General features: G+C 38.4%; 2 protein-coding genes across 5 annotated transcripts in view; one reads left to right on the plus strand and one right to left on the minus strand.

The window, feature by feature from the left end:
* dock4 (dedicator of cytokinesis 4) overlaps window positions 1-10,700 on the minus strand; it is a 169,817-nt gene extending 159,117 nt beyond the window's left edge. For all 3 annotated transcript variants that reach the window (XM_002932824.5, XM_031898963.1, XM_031898962.1), the window contains exon 1: window positions 9,806-10,700. In XM_002932824.5, coding sequence (XP_002932870.3) covers window positions 9,806-9,842 — 37 coding nt within the window. In that variant the 5' untranslated portion in view covers window positions 9,843-10,700. The remainder of the gene's footprint in view (window positions 1-9,805) is intronic.
* A 109-nt stretch (window positions 10,701-10,809) lies between these two features.
* The window catches only part of znf277 (zinc finger protein 277), a 70,472-nt gene continuing 57,083 nt past the window's right edge, over window positions 10,810-24,198 (plus strand). Inside the window, exon 1 of one of the 2 annotated variants that reach the window (XM_012959939.3) lies at window positions 10,810-11,570. In XM_012959939.3, coding sequence (XP_012815393.1) covers window positions 11,525-11,570 — 46 coding nt within the window. In that variant the 5' untranslated portion in view covers window positions 10,810-11,524. The remainder of the gene's footprint in view (window positions 11,571-24,198) is intronic. The other variant, XM_012959941.3, reaches the window with a different exon arrangement.

Consider the following 24,198-nt stretch of genomic DNA (forward strand, 5'->3'; position numbering starts at 1 on the left):
ATTTGTAAAGGCATTAATCTCTCTGCTTATGTATTCGCTGCATTAGGAGTTTGTGCCCGCCATCTTTACCAGGAGTGAAGGGCTGTCCCATGGCAGTACAGCAGCCTAGCTATAAAAATGAAAGCAGCATTTTTGAACCAAACACATTTTAACCAGTGCAGGTTTACAGTAAGTAAAATATAAATGCATATAAAATACTTTAATTTTTTGGCATTACTGTTGCTTTAACAGTGCATTAATTTAAATGTATACAAACCCTTTCATGTTTTGAAATGGTAGGTCATTTATTGCACAAATATACTCATTGGATCAGAGCCCCAGTTTCTGACACAAAATAGGATCTATTACTCTTTATTTGAAAGCCTAGCTTACTTTTGCTATGTACGATACGATATATCTAATGTTGGTCAAGAGATAGGAAATTCTGAGTTAGGGCAAACAAATTCAGTGATTTGTAGGACTTTGGCAGACAAGGAACATTAAGGGCAAAGGCACACAAAGGCTGATGCCACACAGGGCTGATTTCTGGCCTGCCGAGAATCAGCCCCTCGCTGTTCATAACGTACTACGTCCTACTTTGCCTGGACCCGGAACCATTGTGTTGGACAGGGTGCAGGCACATGCAGTGGATATCGGCTCTGAAGTGCAAACTCTCGCATTTCCATACCGATATCTTCCATGTGTGCCAGTACCGGGCCACCACAATGCTTCCAGGTGCAGGCAAGATAGGAGGCTGATGTGACATGGGGCTGATTCTCAGCCTGCATTTTTCCACAGGCTAAGAATCAGCCCTGTGCGGCATTAGACACAGTGGATTCACCACTTTCCCCCACTGGCTTTTTTTTTTTTTTTTTTATATAGGTGTGGAGGAAAATGTATCCTCTCTTATGCACACACCCATGTAGCTCCATTGACAGGCCTCCTATCTGCCTGTGTGGAGCTACATAGAGTGGAATTGGCGGGAAAATGCAAACATCACGCTGGGCCTATCAATGGAGCTAAAGGGGCGTAAGCATTAAGCTGACTATACACGCACCGATAATATCGAAACGAGGTTTCTTACGATATTCGGTGCGTGTATGGCAAGTTGGCGAGTCGACCGATATCGCAGGAGTCTGCTGATATCGGTCGACTCGCCGATCGGCCAGGTTAAAAGATTTTGATTGGGCGCCATAGAAGGCGCCTGAGCAAAATCTGCCTTCAGGGCTGAATCGGCAGAAGGAGGTAGAAATCCTATTGTTTCTACCTCCTTATCTGCCGTTTCAGCCCTGAACGGTTAGTGGCTGTTGAGGGAAGCTTTGAATGCACTTAGTGTGCCCTTGCCCAAAAGGAACAACAGCACCAAAAAAAATGAAAGTCTTTAAAACTAATTGAAATGTAGTATACTGTTCCCCTACACTGGTAAAACTGGTGTGTTTGCTTTAGAAATGCTAATATAGCTTATAAAAATAAACAACGTGTAGTCATAGGGTTAGTTCTTCAATCTGAAAATGGAGAAAAAGTACAGGTTACATAATAGATAAGCTTGTAGGATACAATGGGTTAAAAAGAAAGAACAAAACCTATTTTATTCCACAAAGTTTATCTGCTATATGGTTTGTAACCTGTGCCATTCAGTTCTATGGCTACACAGTCATAGTGAATTGCAAACACAAAAGCATAGGATTCTCTTTAACCTTTGTCTGGAATCCTTGATTACACTCTGTCAGACAAAACAGACCCAGACAGAAATAAGAAGGGTCCATGTTTATATTTGGGACTTTGCATTTTTTTACTTTTCTTACTCCCACTTTGTGAACCAAACCAGGCATGGCAGGTCTTTACAAACAGTGAGCACAATGCTGTAAAAAAGTTTGAAACCCTTCAAAGTAGGTTTCTGTAATGCATTTAATGATATATTTATGTAGAATAACAATCAGTAATGTGAATACTATAGAGATGCAGAAGATTCCCTTTCCAGAAATGAAAACAACACATTATGCAAACCTATACAAGAGTAAACAAACCAAGACACCGCCATTTATAATCCAAATGTGTTGCACCCAGATAATAATTAATACCAAGCTGCTGCTAGACTTTTTTCTTCCCACTATTGGTAACAAAATACCCAGAAAATGGAACACGGAGGCAAGCGCCAAAACAAACTATTAAATGCTCTGTGTGCCTGGAATCTTTTCTAAATATCACTTGGCAGAAGAAATTAAACTTGCATCCCAAGATTAAAAGTGTAATGAAGTGCTTTGTAACTACTTTAAGTAACTTTGTAGCATTAGCCTCTCTCTTATAGATCATGTAATAGCTTAAAGATGTTGCATGTTGTGCTTTAAAAGTATTACTAACTTGGTTCTAATTAGTTTATTATTGCTTCATTTTACTGTATGTTGCATAAGAGCATGTATACATTTCTTCTGTTCAGATTTTCTTAATCTAACATTTGACCTTTTTTTACCTTCTTTTCTCATGTGTGAGCACAAAACGACAATTACTAAAAATGGTTTTCTTTACTTACCATAGTTTCAAGCGCTACAGCCATCATCAGCTGATACAGAAACTTGTGAGCCCTGCACTACTCAAAATTTAGCACTCATGTACACTAAAATAGTCTGCCCCCCACAGATCCTGCGCCAATATTAGTCAGAACTCTGATAGTTTTACAGTTATGGGACCTGTTATCCAGAATGCTCGGGACCTGGGCTTTTCCAGATAAGGGATCTTTCCGTAATTTAGATCTCCATACCTTAAGTCTGCTAAAAATCATTTAAATTCTGAATAAACCCAATAGGCTTGTTTTGTACCCAATAAAGATTAATTATATCTTAGTTACTGGGAAACAGTACAAGGTACTGTTTTATTATTACAAAGAAAAAGGAAATAATTTATAAAAATGTAAATTATTTGCTTATAATGGGTGGATAATGGGTTTCCGGATAAGTGATCCCATACCTGTAATTCCTAATGCAGCTTATAGTATGGTTCTTAACATTCCCCTAATGACTCATGAAGAGATGTTCTGAAATTTCTACATCTGAAATCAGGTATACAGCATCTGATTAAGGTCTCTTACACACATGCATTTGATCCTTGTTTCCTTGTGGTGGAGCTTTCATGCGTTCCACATCATGGGAACGCATGAGCTAACACATTACCATGTTTCCTATCAGACTTAATCAAAAGAAAAAACACATTTTCAACACAATACTGTTAAAAGGCGTATGTAGGTGTACACTTGTGTGGAAAACCCAAAACTTTGTAATACAGGCATGCCTAACTTTTTTTGTACAAAAGGGGCCACAAATTGGGACAAAAAGTGCATGTGCCATACAATTAAATGCCCCATCCAAGGTTTTTAAATTGTTCTGTTTCACATGACCCTCTAAAATATAGCTTTAATCATGATTTGACATATGTAGCTTGATTTCACTGATCAGGGACATCGAATGCCATCCTTTTATGGATGTTTGGCTTTTACTCTTGCTTTGGTACATTATGGTGAAAGCATTGGCAGTGCACTTTAACAAAGAATTATAGGATAATGTAATTGAAGGTGCAAAGTTTGCTAAAGATTTATTTTCCTAGAGCAACCACATAGCCTGTAAAGACCGTCTGTTTAAAAGCAACCATTTTATTGGTCGTTATGGGTTTTGGCACATGACTAAACTTAATTTGGCTATCCACTGAATGATCCAAGTTTGCCAAACAAGTGGATCCTTCCCTGATATGCCTATCATATGGTGGTTGATACTGGACTGATCAGGTTGTTGGGCTCCAGGCCAAACAATCGAATCACATTGACAGGAGACAGGCCATCAGGGCAAGGACCTCATTAATGAGCAAATGTGCTTCTCACCCTAACTGGGTTTTTAAAACTGCACAATCAACATATGGCTGATTTTTGACATGATATTGGGGCAGGCAGGTACACCTGAGGGTTCCATACACAGGCTGATATGTTACCAACTCTGTCAGTCGGCAGCTTTTATCGGCCTGTGTATGGTATGGCCACCTTTAGTGTTGTTTATTTCATATGGGAGTTAGAATCACTTTGCAAAAGTTATGCGCTAGCACTGTGTTGAAGCCATTAACGTTCTGGCCATGCATTGCCTCCATGCTAATGAGAGGTCATCATTATCTACTTTCTAGGCCAGGGATCCTGAACCTTTCTTACTCGTGAGCCACATTCAAATGAAAAAAGTGTTGGGGAGCAACACAAGCATGGAAAAAGTTGCTGGTGATGCAAATAAGAGCTATAATTGGCTATTTGGTAGCCCCTATGTGGACTGGCAGCCTACAGGAGGCTCCGTTTGGCTTTACACTGGGTTTTATGCAACCAAAAGTTGCCCCCAAGCCAGAAATTAAAAAATGAGCACCTACTTTGAGGCCCCTGGGAGCAACATACAAGGGGATGGGGAGCAACATGTTGCTCATGAGCCATTTGTTGGGGATCACTGATCTAGGCTATATAGTCTGGCAGTGCCAAAGTAGCTCAGGTAAGAAACCTAAAGCCTAAATATGTCAAGGCCCTGAATTTACGTGCAACATGAAATATATTGAAGTAGAAGTGGTGAACCGAAATGTAATCAATGAGAAAGAAATGGAGACAACACCACACTACGAAGACATGTACTTTTTTCAACATTAGTCTACATTGCATGCTGTTTCAATGTTTTTTCAAGTACAAATAGAACATTTTATTTTAATTACAGTAACCTTTTAAATGCAACTTATGCATTTATGCATATGGTTTCATATGATTATACATCTTTATGGACAAAGAAATGTGAGGTTTTCAAAAGACTACATGAAACTCAGTACATAGTATCTTTGTCATTATTCTTGTAGAATGTGACCTATTATTAACATTTATTTATAAAGCGCCAACATATTCTGCAGCGCTGTACAATAAGTGGGTTTCAAACGTTGGTCCTACAGAGAAGAAAGGTTTGAGACACAACTATATACAATGAATTTCTATGTTTTAATATTGCAGGAATATGGGTTGGGGTGAGGATTAAGAACAGTGATCCCCAACCAGTGGCTCGGGGGCAACATGTTGCTCACCAACCCCTTGGATGTTGCTCTCAGTGCCCCCAAACCAGGTAGTTATTTTTGAATTCCTGACTTGGGGGCAAGTTTTGGTTGAATAAAAACAAGATTTCCTACCAAATAAAGCCCCTGTAAGCTGATAGGGTGCATAGAGGCTGCCTTATAGCCAATCTTAGCCCTTATTTGGCACCTCCATGAACTTTTATGGTGCTTGTGTTGCTCTCCAAGCCTTTTTACATTTGACTGTGGCTCACGAGTAAGAAAGGTTGGGGACCCCTGATTAAGAATATAAGGGATTTGGGAAAAGAGGGCTTTTCCCAAGATTCTGAAATTAGTTTGCTGGGATTTTACAACTATACTTGTTTTATCTGTTAGTATCACCCTTAACTACTGAGTTTCCCCAAAATGTTTTGCCTAATTCTTTATCCCAGTTTACTTTATATCATTGATTTAGCTAGTGATATTGAAATACAGTATGTCTGTAAGCCTTTTGTTGCTATTTAAATGTAACCATTATAGGGGGAATATACATGCTTCTCTTAGAAAATCAAATACCTTCAGACATTTTCTAAAATTTCTTTACAGAAAGCTTTAAAGTACAAATCAGGGATGTCATTAGGTTCCCAAGATTTGTTAGCCTGTCATATTGCCTTATGGTCCTGTTCCAACAATATAGTGTATTTACTATAGCTAAAAAGGTGCTCAACCACTAAATTTTAAACCCTTGGGGGGGTGCAATGAGGTTGTGATCACAAAATACATATAGACAACAACAAGCGGTCCTCTGCAATCACCCATTGTCAATATATATAGGACATTAAGACATTCTGTGCATTAAGCTACCAAGAAATGCCCTCCCCTTTAAGCAATGTTTGTACATATATTGCAATATACTTCAAGCTGACCAACTGCGTCAAAGTCATCCCTTCTGGCCAGTCCTACACTGACTTATGCGATTCATTAAGAATCCTACCGCTTTAATACACATTTAGCAAAGGGACTAAAGGTCCACATACACAGGCCGATTATAGCTGCCGATATCGGTCCCTACATGCCTCCCCGATATCGGTCCCTACATATTGCCTACATGCCGCCCCGATATCGCCCACCTGTAGGTGGGGATATCGGGTGAAGATCTGCTCGCTTGGCGACATCGCCAAGCGAGCGGATCTGCTTGTGTATGGCCAGCTTAAGTTTTACTTGCAAGTTACTTGCTTTCAAGGTTGTAGCTCCCACCCTTCCCAGCTACAGCCAGGTGATCCCAGTGGAGCCAATAAAAGGACAGCCATTTGGGGGTTTTAACCTTGAAAGCAACTAAGTTGCAGGTAAAACTGAGTCCCTTTGCTAAATGTATATTATAAATAGTAGAATTCTTAATGAACTGCATAAGTCAGTGTAGGACTGGCCAGAAGGGATGACTTTGATGTAGTTGGCCAGCCTGAAGTATAATGCAATATATGGACAAACAATCCCTGTTTTGCTTAAAGGGGAGGGCATTTCTTGGTAACTTAATGCACATAATGTTTTAATGTCTCATATATATTGATAATGGGTAAATGCAGAGGACCTCTTGTTGTCTAAATATAGTGTATTTCTGTCTATTACTGGTAAAGATGTTGCAGGCTATCTCTAACCACGGTAATGCAGACAGATTGTTAATAAACAAGTAAGTTCAGAGTTTACAAGAATACAAACTATAAGGGTCATGGCATTGTAGGAGATATGTCACCCACGGTAAATACTTGTGGCAATATGGCTTAATTGTAACAAAATGCAAAAAAAGCAATTTTCTGCAATTAAACCGTATCGCAGTGTGCAATACGTAAGTCAAGGGGAATTTATATGCAGGAGATTTGTTACCCACAGCAGCTCAGATTTATCGTAGGTGACAAATCTCCTGGCCTGCCATTGCCCTATACTGTATGCAATGCCTATGCTAAAAACAGTGCACCTGAGCCCCACTGCTAAATAGGTAAGCCACCTTTGTTACCATTATTAATACTGGACATCTGTTTGATTCATTTGCCCTGAATTGTAAAAGAAAAACAAAGAAATGCCTGAACATACGAAGCATTTGCTAAACTGACAGCATTATAATCTCTCTTCATGCTTTCTCATACGATTTCTCAAATGTTTCAAAACTAGGCCAATAAAAATGCCATGCATCTAAGCAGGCACTGATTTATAAATATATTCTAGAGTTTTCAGATGCTGGACTAACTGATGACCAATCACAAGAGCTCAACACACAAAACAGCACCAGAGACAAAGACAGCTCCCTGTTACCATGACCTCAAACTATGCAAGAGGAATGCTGCAGCCTGAAATAAACTACTTGCTTTTCACATGCCATTCCAAGAAACAAGCCTGTGCTTTTTAAAGCTTAGTGCAGCTTAACTACGTCAGAATATTAAAAAAAAATCAATATCAAACACTTCTGCCATTCTGGTCAGATAGAAGCAAAATCAGTGTTAATAACACAGAATACTGCATGAAAAGGGATGCAGGGGAACCCCCATGGGTGCAGATTAACTCTTCCAAATTAAGCCTCGACAATATAGCATAGCAGAGCTATAATCTACAAACAGAGGGGTCTGCGTGTTGTTGGACAATAATATCTGTCAGAGGTCTCATTATGCAAAGAAGGTTACAGTAATTCTGCTTGGTATTTTCCCTCTGTTTTATAGTAAATTAGCAAGAGCTTTTAGTAAAAAACATGTAAATAACATGAGAGAAAAACAACACTTATTATCTGTAGAGTACACACCAAGGAACACAGCAATCTGGCACTCCCTCTTTTACCTAACTTCAACTTTCAGCATCATCCAAAAGGCAGTACCGGTGAGTACATTTTATTTTACCACTTCTTTGTACAATAGCAAACCCAGCGTGTGGTGGCATGTCAGGATAATATTGCATACAGTTGTTGTGTTGGTTTAAAATAATATTTAGGATTCCAATCCAAAAGGTACTTTTTACATGACAGGATATATTTTTGAAGCAGATATGTTAGAATAACTGAAAACATGCATGACAAAAAAAAATGCATCAGATCTGTAAATAAAGAGATATCAGCAAAATAAATGCATGATTTAACAAATGCTGGCTAAAAAAACAGAACAACACAGGCTGAAGGCTTTACAAGGCACATGTAAACCAGGCACAATATTATTATAATATCCTCTTTTCCACACATCTTTAAAACTGTGAAAAAAAAACATACTAAAATACAGACTAAAAATCACAGCAGATGGCTGTTATTCTAAAGGTAATGAACAGTAAAAATTGAAAGGTACTGGTGAATTTACATTGATATTAACCACTTTGGTGCCAGACAAATTAATGGACCATGGACTGGCTAGTTGATATACAGCCATTGTTTCCTTGTCTAAAGCAAGCAGTAATATATTCGGATAATATGTGCCACAAACTACAAAGGAATCAGGATGCCTCTGATGGTTTGAGAGAGGTCTATTTGCTGACAGAGTTAGGAGGGGCTTAGCAAATGACATCCCATAGAGCAGACCTCACATCATGTCAACAATCACAACACTTCCCTCAGCACAAACAAACAAAAGCAGTAACAAAAGCCAAGCTAGGCAAAATACAAAGAAGCTATGAAACCAGTGGGTCTTTTTATGACAACAAATGTCCTATTTCTAGAACTGAGAAATTCAGGCATATTTCTTTTGTGTATAATCTTTAGTAGGCACTAGGTACCTGGCAAATACACAATATGAGCTTGATGTGAATACAAATATAACGATAAGACGCCACTTTGACTTTAATATATATATATATATATATATATATATATATATACATATATATATATAAAATAAAACTTTGCTTTGTTATCTATGCAATAAACAGAAATCCGATGAAATGTCTAAAAGCTTTTGTTCCAATGCATGTTCCATAAAAAAGGGTTTAATTAATGCTTGAAATGTTTAGGAAAACACAATCTTCAATGTGTGCTTCTCAAAATAAAAATATCACTTCAGTAGAATGTGTAGATACCAGTTTAACCCAAGCCCAAAGACAGGGAAGGAGCAAATCATGCAGTGGTGTTAATATGACACATCTGAAAACAAATGGTTTGAGGGCCCTGCATATGAGAGTTCAAAATCAGTGGGTTTACCAACCATGCATTCCACCTACAAATATCTGATAACACAGTGGTACCAACACAGGTACCTTGTTTTCGTTTTGATAGGTTGGTTACTCAATATTAGATGCCAGTCCAGAGCAAACACAAATAAACAAACCACTATATAAATAGCTATAGTTGCGCTTCTTTGTTATCATTTCATCTACTCTAGCCCACACATATTGCTATTGCCTTTTGTTGTGCATTCACTTAAGTTTCAAAGATCACATCACAGAACTACAAATATATTTATATTAAATGAGATTATAAAATGGCTTTTGACATTGCCAGTTGTCAGAGGAACACAGAGGAATTTGTTGAACTAGCCCGGGCTGGTGACCTACAGAGCACACATCGCCCACCAAAAGTCCCTCTGTGTTTACTTCTGCACTGCACATCCATGCTGTATATTGCACTAGTGGCCTCCATGGTTAGCTTAGAAATATTTGAATTAAGTCGCTGCTACCTTCTAGGAGCCAGAACACAATCAGAGAAATGTCCCATGCACTACAGGCAGCAGTGAGTAATCTGCCCCCCTGCAATCCAGCCTTACAAATGCCTCTCGCATACCCACAGCGGGGAGAGGGCTCAAAGTTCCACCATTTCACTCACCGACGCCGAATTTCTCGTGTTCTGTAGGGATCCACATGTTCGCGGTGAGCAGGGCTGTGTGTGCGCCTTAAAAGCTACACAACATGCCTTCCCCGGTGCTAGTGACAGAGCCTCCTTCTGCCCAGCCAGGCTGTTTCCTCCCCAGTTAGGGGGGTCGCTTCCCCCCCGGCACAGCAGCCTCCTGCCTTTGTGTAACACTGGCCACTGGTTTTTGATGCCGAACGGCTTTTTCCCCCAGACTGTGTAGGTACAGTGAGTGCCTGTGTGTAGGTACAGTGAGTGCCTGTGTGTACGTACAGTGCGTGCTGAGCTCTGCGCTTGCCAGCTGACAGTGGATGTGCAGCTGCGCCAGCTGTTTGCCCTTGCCTGGCAGTGGCCGCCGCTAGCCTGTGTATGTTTGGCAGCAGTGTACTAGGCTACCCCGTGTGGGGGCACTCTGTGTGCATTGCGTGTGCGAGGGCTTAGCATATCCGACGAACTAGTGGCAGCATTCCTATCTTAGCTGTACTGCATTCTCTATCGGGATTCCTTAATGATGGCAACCTCACAAGCCCTAGCACCACTAGCTCTGACGCTTTCATTAAAGACCAATGATAGGGTCAGCTGATCGGGATGAAGCTACTCATGTACTGTCTGATTCCTCTGTACTTATCAATAAATGACAAACTACACGTTAATGTCAGTAAGAAACAGCTTGTGCCCCTTGTCCCAGAGGCTGGAATGTATGCGCATGCGCCATATAGCCCGGGTACGTACTGCTGTCTCAAGCAGGCACCACTAATCACAGCGAGCTCATTGTTCTTAAAAACTGGGCTAAAACAGCACGGCCTTTCGGGAAATGTAGTCCAAACACAACAACCCGTCAATTCAGCAGAGCAAAAAAAGAAAAAAAAAAAAGATCTGAAACGCCCACTCAAGTAGCAACGGGAAGCAAAGGCTCCGCCTCTTATGAACAGCCTTTGTAGTGATTAGTGGTAGCATAGATGCGCTGCTGCTGCTCCTTCAAAGAATTGCTATTTGCATTGCGGGTTTTAAACTTTAGTATTTGACAAGTACATTTTCTTAAATACTGACCGCAGCAAGGCTGTGTACGAGCCATGGAAAATGAAGCTAACGGTACCGAAAAAGTCATTAAGTAGGGGGCGTGGGGGCCATGTAGTTTTTAATTAAAAAAAAAAAACATGAACACCTGGTTTAATTACTGCCTTACCTTAGGGATACGTTTAAAGCACATAGCATATAGGGACGCTATTGGATTTTTAGGTGTCCTATGTATAGATTAGATTTATTGTTATGGTTGATCATATTAAACATTATTTTGGCCTCTGAGCCTATGGCTAGGGTTATAGCTCCATATGCACTGACTGTTAGATCTCAAGCACACGTCGTCCAATAAAAAACAAGGGATTATAGAGCCACACGTTCAGTAACATGTAAAAGGGGGGCTTACTCTATTTATTGTTGCTGCCAGTGTGTCAACTTTTGGGGTATGTAATCCTCACTTTATTTAGTCCTCAAAACATTGGTGAACTGGTGCTGAGTACTGATCCGCTCCAATTTCTGAAACCGAGCCAGCAACCGAACAGGGTGCCGGTAATGCTGTATACTCATGGCCTACAGCAAACCGCAAAACGCATTGTGCCCCTGTACTAGAAGAGGCTTTTCCTTTTAGCTCCGCCTCCTTCTTCGAGCCCTCCTCCTCACGGAAGTGGTGACAGCATGGCTGCAGCCTGTCCTGCTGATTGCAGTGAGCTAGAGAGAAAAGGTACTGTTATTTACTTTAATGCCGGGTGACGCTGTTTTTCTCGGTGCAATACATTTGCTTTATGTGTAATAATCTGGACCTTCAGTTTAAAACTTAACTTAAAACGTTCTAATTCAGTATAAGACCTAATCACTTTATTCTCATATTTTATACACGTAAAGTTGCCAAAGTGATACAACCTGGAATAACCCCCCGTTGGTCTCTATTCATATGTGTTCCCAGCTTCCAGAAACAAAATATGGTATTGGCTAAAGCATTTTTGTTATAATGAAACACCTTTAATGCTGCTGTGATTTAGCTAGCATACAATGCAGTTGGAAGAGACAATATATACCTAAAGTTCATATCTCTACTGTTCCTACCTTGTTACCCCAGCCCTTTAATATGTAGTGTATCTATATATACTTGTCCAGATGCCTTCACTTTTCTTTATGCAGTCTCTTCTTTCAGCCATAGTTAATTAGATCATTTTTTAACTTAAATATAGAATATTGTAAAGCTGCTACAGTCAATATGAAAAGCAAAAACAACATATGACAACACAGGCATGGTTAGTTATGGTTGTAGGTATTTGCTTCCACCAGTAACATGCTTTTGATATAATCTCATGATGGGCAATCAACTCATCTTAGAAATAGAGAATTAGGTTGCATCTTAATGCCACAGGGTAAAAAAATAATATACCAATTTGGTGAGCATTTTAGAGAATTTGTCAAACAAAATAGCTGCAGGAGCAGACACTATAGTGCTGAATTTGTATAAAAGAAAATAAGGTGTAGTGATGTCTTTTAAAGGAGAAGTCAACCTAAAATATAATGTTTTGTCTAATAAAATAAAACTCAATTATAAGCAACTTTGCAATATACATTCAATACAAATTAGCAGTGGATTTTGACATATTTGTATATATAATTGCTATTATAAGTAGTGTTTGTCTGTATTTTTCTATTCTTTACCCTGGTGGCAATGGCATTTGAAACAATGTAACACAAGGCAGCCGACTGACAGACCTGCATTGCTGGAGGAGGCTGACCTATGCAACATTGTTTAAAAAGTAACAACCAGGAGTTCAGAAAATGCTGCTTTCAATATCACTTACATTTACAAATAACCTTTGAAACACTAAAAGTGTTTTCAATAAATTAACATTATAAAGTTGCTTGAAATTATGTTTTCTTTTATTAGGCAAAAATGTCCTTTAAGATGTGACATCAGAAGGAAGTACATTGTATAATAGCAGTTCATAAATCAGACTTCTCCATGGCAAATGGCTTTAATGCTGTGTGTGTTTATTAAAGGGGTTGTTCACCTTTATGTTACCTTTTAGTATAGTGTAGAGAGCAATATTTTGAGACTATTTGTGATTGGTCTTCAGTTTTTATTACTTGTAATTTTTTAGCTATTTCATTTTCAGTTAAGGAGCTCAGTTTCAGCAGCTATTTGGTTGCTAGGGTCCAAGTTACTGGTGACTTGTATATGATTAAGAGAGGGCCTGAATAGAAAAAAGTTAGCAAGGTAACAATAACAACTAGAAAGGGAAGTTTGAGAACAAACTTCATGTTGGGTTGAATAAAATCTGATCTGTTGTTGGCTCCGCCCATTTTTCTAACCTTGGACCTCAGTTATATAGTAAAAACCACTGTGCAAAGTTTGGGGACCCTGGTTTTTATAGTGTCTGAATGGCAGCAATTTAAATTCCCCCACGGAAAGTCAAGGAGTGACATCTGAGTGGCGGTTGGTGGCTCCATCCCCTTTTTCTAATCTGGAACTGCAGTTACCCAGTGACTAACTCTGCAAAGTTTAGGGACCCTAGGATTAATAGTTAAAGAACGGCAGCAGTTTAAATTTAAACCAATAAAAGTCAATAGGTAAGTTGTGATTGGTGGTTGGCGCACTTTTTCTAACCTTGAGTCGAAGTCACCCAGTGACAAACTGTGGGAACCCTGGCATAAATAGTGTGAGAATGACAGCATTTTAAATTTAAACCAATAAAATTCAATGGATGAAATCTGATTGGCTGTTAGTGACCAACTTTGCAAAAATTGTGAGACTGACAGCATTTTACACTTCACCATTGAAAGTAAATAGATGAAATGTGATTGGTTGTTGGTGGCTCCGCCCACTGCTGTTTTTCAAACTTTGAACGGCAAATACCCAGTAACTAACTCTGGAAAGTTCAACAACCCAGGAATTAATACTTAAATAATGGCATCAGTTTAAATATAAACCAATTAAATTTAATGGGTGTAAATGGATTGGCTGTTGGTGGCTCCGCTCACTTGTTCTAACCCTGAATATGTAGTCATCCAGTGACTGTGCAATGTTTGGGAAGCCTGACATAAATAGTGTGAGAAAGGCAGCATTTTAAATTTAAACCCAAAAAATTCAATAGGTGAAGGCTGATCGGCTGTTGGTGGCTCCACCCACTTTTTAAAACCTAAAAATGCAGTCCCCTAGTGACCCTGGTGTTAATACAGGGAGAATAGCAGCAGGTTGAATTTCCCCATTGAAAATCCAGTTAAAATCTGATTGGCTGTTGGTGGCTCCACCCACTTTTTATAACTCTGAACTGCAGTTACCAGGGGACTAGCTCTGCAAAGTTTTGAGACCTTAGTATTAATATTTAAAGAATGGCAGCAGTTTAAATTTAAACATATGAAGTCTATAGGTGAAATCTGAATGATTGTTGTTGGCCCCGCTCACTTTTCTAAACTTGGAACATAGTCACCCAGTGACAAACTGTGCAAAGTTTGGGGACCCTGACATTAAACATGTGAGAATGGCAGAATTTAAAATTTCCCCACTGAAAACAATAAAAGAAATGTGATTGGCTTTTGGTGGCCCTGCCCACTTTTTCTAACTTTGAGTACGAAGTCACGCAGTGACTGCATCAAACCAATAAAATTCAGTAGGTGAAATCTGATTGGTTGTTGGTGCCCCGCCCATTTTTTCAAAACTAAAACTGCAGTCCTCTAGTGACCAACTGTGAAAAGTTTGGGGACCCTGGTTTTAATACTGTGAGAATGGCAGCAGGTTGAATTTCCCCATTGAAAGTCAATAGGTAAACTCTAATTGGCTGTTGGTGGCTCCACCCACTTACAAAAATACAAAAAACCTTAAATGCGTAGTCACCCAGTGTCTGACTATGCAAAGTTTGGGAACCCTGGCAACAAACCAATAAAAATCAATAGGGGAAATCTGATTCGGTTGTTGGTGGCTCCGCTCACTTTTCAAAACTAAAATTGCAGTCCCCTAGTGACCAACTGTGAAAAGTTTGGGGACCCTGGTGTTAATTCTGTGAGAATGGCAGCAGATTTAATTTCCCCATTGAAAGTCAATAGGTAAAATTTGATTGGCTGTTGGTGGTTCCACCCACTTTTTCTTACCTTGAACCACAGTTACCTGGTGCCTAACCATGCAAAATTTGGGGACTCTGTTGTTACTGTGAGAATGGCAGCTGGTTTGATTTCCACCAAGTCAATAGGTAAAATCTGATTTGCTGTTCACAGCTTCGCCCACTTTTGGGCATCCAACAATCATCATATTTTCATTCATTCAGGCTATCCCCATGACTATGTGATTCAGGTTTGGGGAGTGTAGCCTCAAAGCTGTAAGATTGGCATCAGTTTCAATTTTCCCATAAAAGTCAATGGGTAAAATTTGATTGGCTGCTGTTGGCCCCTCCCACTTTGCAGTTTAAAAAAAAAACAAAAAAAAAAAACTTGAATGCGTAGGGACCCAGGGACTGACTCTGCAAAGTTTGGGAACTCATCAAACCAATAAAAATCGATAGGTAAAATTTGATTGGCTATTTGTGGCTCCGCCCACTTTTCAAAACTAAAACTGCAGTCCCCTAGTGACCAAGTGTAGAAAGTTTGGGGACCCTGGTGTTATTACTGTGAGAATGGCAGCAGGTTGAATTTCCGCCAAATTAATAGGTAAAATCTGATTGGCTCTTCACAGCTCTGCCCACTTTTGGGCATCCAGCAATCATCATATTGTCATTCAGGCTGACCCCATGACTATGTGATTCAAATTTAAGGAGTGTAGCCTCAAAGCTTTAAGATTGGCAGCAGTTTCAATTTCTCCATTAAAGTCAATGGGTGAAATTTGATTGGCTGTTGTTGGCCCCTCCCACTTTGAGGTCATCCAACAAATGTCGCTGTTTTGTTCGGAGTGACCCCATTATTATGTTACTCAAGTTTGGGGGGTGTAGCTTCAAAGCTATAAGTGCGGCAGCAGTTTGAAAATCCTCCCTGTCAAAGTCAATGGAAAAATTGGGGTGTTTGGAGCGGCGCCACAAAAAGATGGGGGGTGGGATCGTTTAGAAAAGCACAAGCAACCTGCTCTGCTATAGGGTGAAGAAGTGTGGAGAGTTTGGTTGTTGTACCCCTAAAACTGTAGGAGGAGTAGCGTTTAGAAAATGGGGGGCGCTAAGAAGAAGAAGCGGAAGAATAAACCAAAGTCGAAGAACAGCATGTTGGGTTTTTCAACCCAACATAATAAAACTGTAATCTCACAGAGAAATAGTTTTTTGGCTGCTGGGGTCAGTGATCCTCATTTTGAAACTGCAAAGAGAAGGCACATAATTCAAACACTAAAACAAATAAATAATGAAAACCAATTGTAAAGTTGAGAATTGACCATTCTATAACATACTAAAAGTTAACTTAAATGCAAACCCCCCTTTAAGTTCTTTTTTCATTTATTCAGTGTTATTAAAAAGAAAGGGTTAGCATCATCTAATTGGAGGTTGGAGGGACATGGATCAGGCTTAAATCTGTCACACTGCCTCCTGGTTTTTATCTGTGATTAAGGGCAGGTGGGTGTCAGAAATGCATCCAAGATATGTGGTAATTAAAGACTTGTGTTTTAATTACTCACTCTGTCCATATGAGTGGGGAACATACTGTATTTGTGGCTGTGAATATTTCTATTCAATGCAGGGGACGGTACTTGGTTGGTAAGAAATCTCTTAAAGAGAGATACTATTTGTTTTCTTTCAATTTAGTATGTCAAATTTACTCACCATTACCATCACCATCATCTTTGGCACCCAGGGTTATAGACTTTTTTGATATCCCCAAAACTATGCTTCTCCAGTGTCAAATTGGATTTAAAGTTTTACTTAACTTAATTTATCATATAAAGCCAGATATCTGATTCCATATAACTGTGCTGATTTCTTATTTTCCTCATGTTATCTTTGTTTTTCAGCCGAAGTTATTCCAATACTGTCTTTCATCCTTTGAAAATGCTGTCACATTCTCTCTTTATACAATGTAATTCCTGTGTGGAATTCTTGCAGTTTCTCTGTTCCTGATGCAATAAATATCACAACTAAAGTTATACAAATATAGATTTTGTAACTCTCAAGTTAATTCTTAGACTCATTGGTGAGACTGTTAGTAAAGCTAGAGAATTAAACAGGTACTGATGTGGACATTTCTGTCTACAGTTGTATCTCTATTTTAATTGATGTGCTGCAATTCTGAATTTGTACCTGTACATGCCATTTAGTAAAGCATGGTAAAGAGCAACTCCCGGCAGAGCGATCAGGGTATAAACTATCACTTGCAAAATTCTGGCCCCTGGCTTATTCTAGATGTGAGGTCTACATCAGCTTCTGGACCCTTAAGTCCTCCTAAGGGCTTTAGTAAGAACTGCAGAAACAGACACCAGCTTGGGCACCAAAGTATATCAAATGGTCTTAAAGGAACAGTAACACAAAAAAATGTATAAAGTGTATAAAGTCTGCATCTGGATTACTAAATTGCCAAGCTAAAATGCTAGAGAGAGAAACATTAATATTTCAATTTTAATTTTAGAAAAAGTATAGAGAAACATAATTTAAAAAAGCAATAAAAATGTTATTTCTGATTTATTGTCTGCAAATAACTTATCTGAAAAAGGTCTTTGAAAGCTGAACAACCCGTTAAAGGAGAAGGAAAGTCATTTTGGAATTTTACTGCCAATAGATTTGCCACATTAGTGCTGCCTAGAACACTATATTTATTCTGCAGAAACCATTACCATACCTGAGTAAACCGCTTTAGAAGCTTCCTCCGTTTGTTTAAGACAGCAGCTGCCATTTTAAATAGCTTCCTTCCTGCAGTCTAGCCATTATAGCTCAGATCACACATTCCTAAGAGAGGGGGGAGGGAGTTCTTAGCATTCTGGCGGGAGCAGGAGAGGGAAGAGAGAGGAGAGAACTGCGCAGAAGCTGACCACTGGAATTATGGATGTTTCTAAAAGAGTAGAGTCAGACACTGGAACATCATGTTTACAAAAAAGAGACAAAAAACTTGTGTTTCTTTTAATAGAGGACTCAGTGCAGCATTACTGTAAGTGCTTATGACTGTATTTACAAAGACCTTTCTAATAAAGCTTACTTAGTTTTTACCTTTCCTTCTCCTTTAAAAAGTTACCTAGTAAATACTATCTGGTGACTGGTAGCTATGGATTAACCTGGGCAAACTGATGTGCTTACAAAACCCCAAAAGTATGTTATTCAGTGGAGTTTGGCATTGGAAGCAAATTATTTTTTTTTTCTAAAGTATGCAGGAAATGGGAGCATATTAATTCCTTGTGTTGGACTACCAGTGTGTATTTGCATGCAGCAGCTATGTGGTGAAAGCTATTAGGTAGGAATGTGTCTTCCTTTTTTGTTAGCAGAGAGCAACCTGTGTCAGTATTTAGAACTTTAATTGCAATGGGATGAGCTCCCTGTAGAAAGTAACAATTATCAGATAGACTGGCTTCATGATTAAACTGACCCATGTGTGTTGAGTAAATGTGATAGGGCAGGGAATTATGTGAATGATAATAATAATTATAAATGTGCCGGTACTGCATAGTATGATAAAAAATAAACATTGTGAAGTGCTCATTGGGCTGGGACTGTCTTTTGAACATATTAACATAAAGCCAGAGCTAGACAGGCAAAAAAAATTGTCACATGCATTGACACGTGACAATTTTTTTGGTGCACATCATTTTTTCTTTTTTTTTTTGACACACGACAATTTTTTTTTCCTGTCTGGCTCTGGATTTATGTTAATATAAAAAAAAAATATATATATATATATATAACATATTAACGCTACAGGAAAGGACACTGAAGTGTGTGATCCCCAAACAGGCAAAATCCATTATTCAAGCTATATCAGGGAAGACTGTAAATCAGGTAAAGGTCAGGAGATTTAAGCAAAAACTGGCAAAGGTCAGGGCAGGCAAAGTTCATGTAAAATCCGTTAATCAGGTAAAAGGTCAAACACAGAAGTCAGCAGAATCACAGAAGTCTCCACTAGCATGACTGTTTCCTTCAGCATCCTTTTAATCCCTAATTTTGTAGACAAAACTTACACGTGCGCACGCAACCAGACGAACTAGTGTGCGAACAGATGCATGCAACTGTGTGTAGATGAATGCACACACTTGGTGCATGCACCAAACAGGTCTTACGTTGACCCCCTTAAGTGGCCTCCGGACACGTTTAGCTGGTTTTTCTGGATGATTTTTCTTAACATTTTAGACCAACCTTGGAGCATGGACAGTACTCCCAGGTTCTCATGAGTTCTCTTTGTCAGGAAAACCTTTCCACTTAATAAAGTATTGAAAACCCCTACCATGGATTCAAGAGTCCATAATTTTCTTTACCTCAAATTCGTCATCCTCTTAGCAATAAATAAATGGAAGAGGGGTAGAGTGATGACCTTGGAATGGATTTTGAACATATTTCTTCAGCAAAGCTGCACAACAGAGGATGGGTCTTTATGGTAGCTGGAAGACCTAATTTGAAAGTAACTGGGTTAACAACCCTTTTTATAGAGAAAGGACTCAAAAATCTTGGAGAAAGTTTCTTAGAAGGACAGGTAAAATGAAGAAAAATGCCAAAAAAATATGGTAGGGTGAAAACCAAAATTAGAGAAGAATGTTGATTGAGCAGTTGTAGAATAAATGGAATTGTTGTAACAGAGTTCAGCAAGTGGAAGTAATGGAGCCCAATTATCTTGCAAATGAGAGGAATATATTATTCTAAAGTTTGGTTTGTTCTTTCAGTCTTTGGTTTGAGTATGCTAAGCTTATAATTTAGCTAAATAAATGCCTCAAAGTAAAAAACAAAACCTAGAAGTGAATTGTGTTCCATGGTTAAAAATTACTTGTCTAGGCAAACCATCTGACAATTTCCTTAATAAACACATGAGCAGCAACTGAAGCGGAGGGTAACCAGGAACGAGGAATGAAATGGGCCATTTTAGTGAGTATATAATCCAAGTGTCTTAGATTGAGGAGTCTTAGATCTTGCACAGCTTTCACAAGAACATATATAGGCAATACTGTCCTTGACAATTCAGGATTAGGATAGCCCTGAATAGATTGATGAGTCTTCCTGACATTTTCAATGAAAGCTGTTTGAAACAGAAGAAAATTTCAGAGTGTAAAACGGTATATGGAACTGTTGCAGATTCCTGTCGATGAAATAGATGAGACAGGGCATCGACTTTGATTTTCTTTGAACCAGGAAAAAAAAAAAAGAAAGAAAAGTGTGCAGCCTTGGCATGACGAGGATTCAGACGTTTGCAGAATGTACTCTAGGTTTTTGTGATCAGTAAAAATGAGGATAGGGTGAATGGTCCCTTCTAAAAGCCACCATTTTATTTAAGACCCAATAATCAATACAGTAAATTTTTTTTTTCTTTTTTTTTTTCTTTCAACAAACAAGATTCCAGCTCTTGCAGGAGACATGAATGGTCTTTTAAATCCCTTTGCCAAATTCTCATCTATGTATTTTTTTAAAGTTGCAAGCTTAGATTCAGAAAGAAGATAAATCCCACCGAAAGGTATGCCTGTTCCTGGAAGAAGGTCAATAGGACAGTCATATTCTGCACCTTTCTTATTGAAAACATACAGATATTCATGATAAACCTGAGGTACGAATCTGAGTCTTTCTTCATCCAAAATAGTATAACCGAGAAGAGAAAAGCAAATAAGACATTTCTGGCCACAGAAATCAGACATTCCTAACAGACAGTTCCGAACTGCCAGTCAATACAAGGATTAAGAAGTTTTAGCCATGGAATATGTAGATTTATAGGAACGAATAAAGATTCTATTACATCAAATTTTACTAATTCACAGTGTCTTTGAGAAGTAGTACCATAAAGGCGTGAGGTTTCAAATAAGATTGATCCTGAAGAAATTAAAGTGCCATATGAATTTTAGATTAATCGAAGAGTGGGAAGATTCTACTGTAGAGGCAATTAACTACAGTCTGTTTTTCTAATTTTCCAACTTTCCACTTGCATACAATAAAGCAGTGTAATCCCACACTGGAATTTTACAGAAAGTTTGTGAGATTTACCTTCTGCTGCTATCATAGACTGCTATAGAACCTAGAGAAAATATTACATTACACAATATTTTAGCAAGTAAAACATTTTCTAATGTTCTTATTGAAATTTACATATTACTCATTGTTTACAAAGTTACTGGCAGTACCAAGAAAAAAACAACAACATTTCTAGGAATGTACAGAATCCTGGATTAGTAATTGGAGTCAACAAAATCTAAGCCCTTTTCAGGAGGATTTGGAATCTGTCAAATCCAATCCAAACCCTAAAGTTTTCTTGACCTTTGTGCTAAATTGCATAAGCAAATTAGAGTTCCAATTCGGTACACAAATTTGTCAAAATACTTTGGGAAAGATTGGAATTTGCCAAATCCCAAAAATGTAGAATGTGCATTCCTAAAAAAAATGCTTTGGCAATACAATTATGACATTTGTAATGGTGTTTCTGCTTTCATTGAAAAATATTAGTCCATTAGATAAAACATTATTAAAGCATCTGATTTGCATTTGATGTGTTTATACAGTGAAATAGAAGCAGTACAATGTTATCAAACTATTAGTACAGGTATATGATCCCTTACCGGAAACCCGTTATCCAGAAAGTTCAGAATTACGGAAAGGCCATCTCCCATAGACTCAATGATAACCAAATAATTCCAATTTTTAAAAATGATTTCCTTTTTCTCTGTAATAATAAAACAGAACCTTGTGCTTGATCCCAACTAAGATCCCAAAAGATATACTGTAATTAATCCTTATTGGAGGCAAAACAATCCTATTGGGTTTAAATGATGTTTAAATGATTTTTTAGTAGACTTAAGGTATGGAGATCCAAATTATGGAAAGATCCCTTATCCAGAAAGCCCCAGGTCCCAAGCATTCTGGATAACCGGTCCTATACCTTTTAATATGTTTAGAGGTCATTATTCCATTCTGCTCAAAATCATCTGATCTGTTTTGCTTCTGAGAAAGGTTCAGTCAAGGTTGACTTGTGAATTCTAATAACTACCATATATGAATATTTCATATTTGTTTATAAATGACTATGACAATTTTTTTTCCCCTCTGCCACCATTAGCTGGTATCAAAGGACTGAACAATGTAAACATATTTGTTTGACAAAACATTTTGATTGCTATGATTTTTCCCTGGGTACTTCAGAGTGTTCTAGTTATTGTAAATTAGCAGAGGTACCTGACATTGTCAGAAAGTTTGATGTTACATAAAATTTATATTATTTGTTCAAAATTTATGGATTAGCAAATAGCGCTTTCAGCAAGGAGCAGTGATCCAAAGCCTCTCTGATGCCACCGCCATCTTTCACCCCCCTGCTTACTTTTACTTCACTCAAACAGGGTTGGCTGCATTTTGAGGAGCCGAGTTTCCAGTTTAATGAACTGAATCTTGTCTCTTAAAGTTACCATGGGAGCTTTTTGCCATCCCTGGTAACCAGTGGCATATGATCCCTGAGGCTCATGGCAGGAGCGGCCCTGACTTTATCCAAAACTACTAAAAAAATGTAAACTATAGCTTTAAATTTACTATGATGTAGGCAGATATATTCTAAGACTATTTGCAATTGAACTTTTTTTGTGTTTTTTTCCATTAGCTCTCCAGTTTGTCATTCAAACCGCTGCGTATTTGCTAGGGTAAATGGAATCCTAGCAACCATATAGCTGGTGAAATTCCAGACTAGAAGATGAATAGCAAGGACATGAAAAGAAGGATAAGTAGCCTCAAAGAGCATTAGGTGTTTGTAAATCACAACAACCAGAATTTAAAATGCAAGCTGGAAAGAGAAAGAAGGCTAAAAAAGTAAATTAAAAAGCTTAGCAAATGAAGACCAATTGAAAAGCTGCTAAGAATAGAACTTTCTATAACATACTAAAACTAACTCAAATAATTTTATTATACTTCATAGCAGTATGAAGATGTTGATGTTTGCGATTTGGAAAAGAAACCCTTGAAAACAGCTATTTCCGCATCCACATATGATCAATAATAGTGTTGCTTAAAAAAACAGGTTATTGAAGGTTATTGAATTACAGAAAAAAATATTTCATATATGAAATCACACTGCTGCTCTTTGTGAAAGGTATTTAGCCATTACATTGAGCCCCTGCTCTCTCAATGGCAGCAGAAAACTGTTCCTCTTACTTAACAAGAGCACCGAATGGTAAAAACAGAAGAAGAACAGAAAAGGAATGAGCCTAGCTGAAATTTTAAACTAAAAACTATACACCCACATAGATTTTCTGCTAAACACTCTTTGGGCTTTACAAGATTTTTGAGCTACATCCTGTTATTTAAGCCTATGGTGCAAGAAAGGCATGCTTTTTTTCAATTACAAAGAAATTACTAATGGGATTTACAGAAGAGAAGTATCATACTTCTCCTGTGTCCTCTCAAGCCACCGTCAATGATGGATAATGTACTGCCTTTGTGTGCTTTGTGCCTTGCAAACGTTATATACCAAGATAACACAATGCAATGCAACAAGTGGTTAGTCTACTAGTTGAACTGAAATGTGTGAATGTGAAGTTCTACATCTGGTAGGACTGAGACTGTTAAGAATACATATACATTTGTGCGCCATTTTCTCTGCATATTTCTGCAAGCAGAAAACTGCATGAGTTGGCCTATACCACCTGTCAATTTTAACAAGTGGGATGCTATGTCAAAGCAGTAGTGCTCTATCATTTTAAGCATTAATCTTGGTATATTTGCTCCCAAGACCCTTAATTAGCAATTCCAGCAGGGAACTGTGTAATGTTAAAAGGAAGGGCTGGTAGATCAAGGGACCCATATACCCTCTGACTTAGTATTTTGGTTATGAGGAGATCACATTTGATAATGATACCAAACAGGATCATCCTATACCCACCTGTTAAGAGGAATGGTTTCAGGGCACTGGTTTATTGGACATCCCTCATGTTTGATATCATTTGGTCTGGAGAGTAGTAGTCAGCACCAAGCCTTGTGATTAGTTAGAAGTAGTGCAGGTTCCCCAATGGCCACTTTCCATCGGCACATCCAGGTACAGAAGAACAGGAACAGCACCTCTTGTCTTTGTAGATTAAAATGCCTTTATTGCAACATTTTTTTGGGGGCAAACAACAATAGCAGCAGCAACGTTTCAGGTCACAAGACCTTTTATCAAGCTTGATAAAAGGTCTTGTGACCTGAAACGTTGCTGCTGCTATTGTTGTTTGCCCCCAAAAAAATGTTGCAATAAAGGCATTTTAATCTACAAAGACAAGAGGTGCTGTTCCTGTT

Source organism: Xenopus tropicalis, chromosome 3 (assembly GCF_000004195.4).
Source record: "Xenopus tropicalis strain Nigerian chromosome 3, UCB_Xtro_10.0, whole genome shotgun sequence".
Lineage (NCBI taxonomy): Eukaryota > Metazoa > Chordata > Amphibia > Anura > Pipidae > Xenopus > Xenopus tropicalis.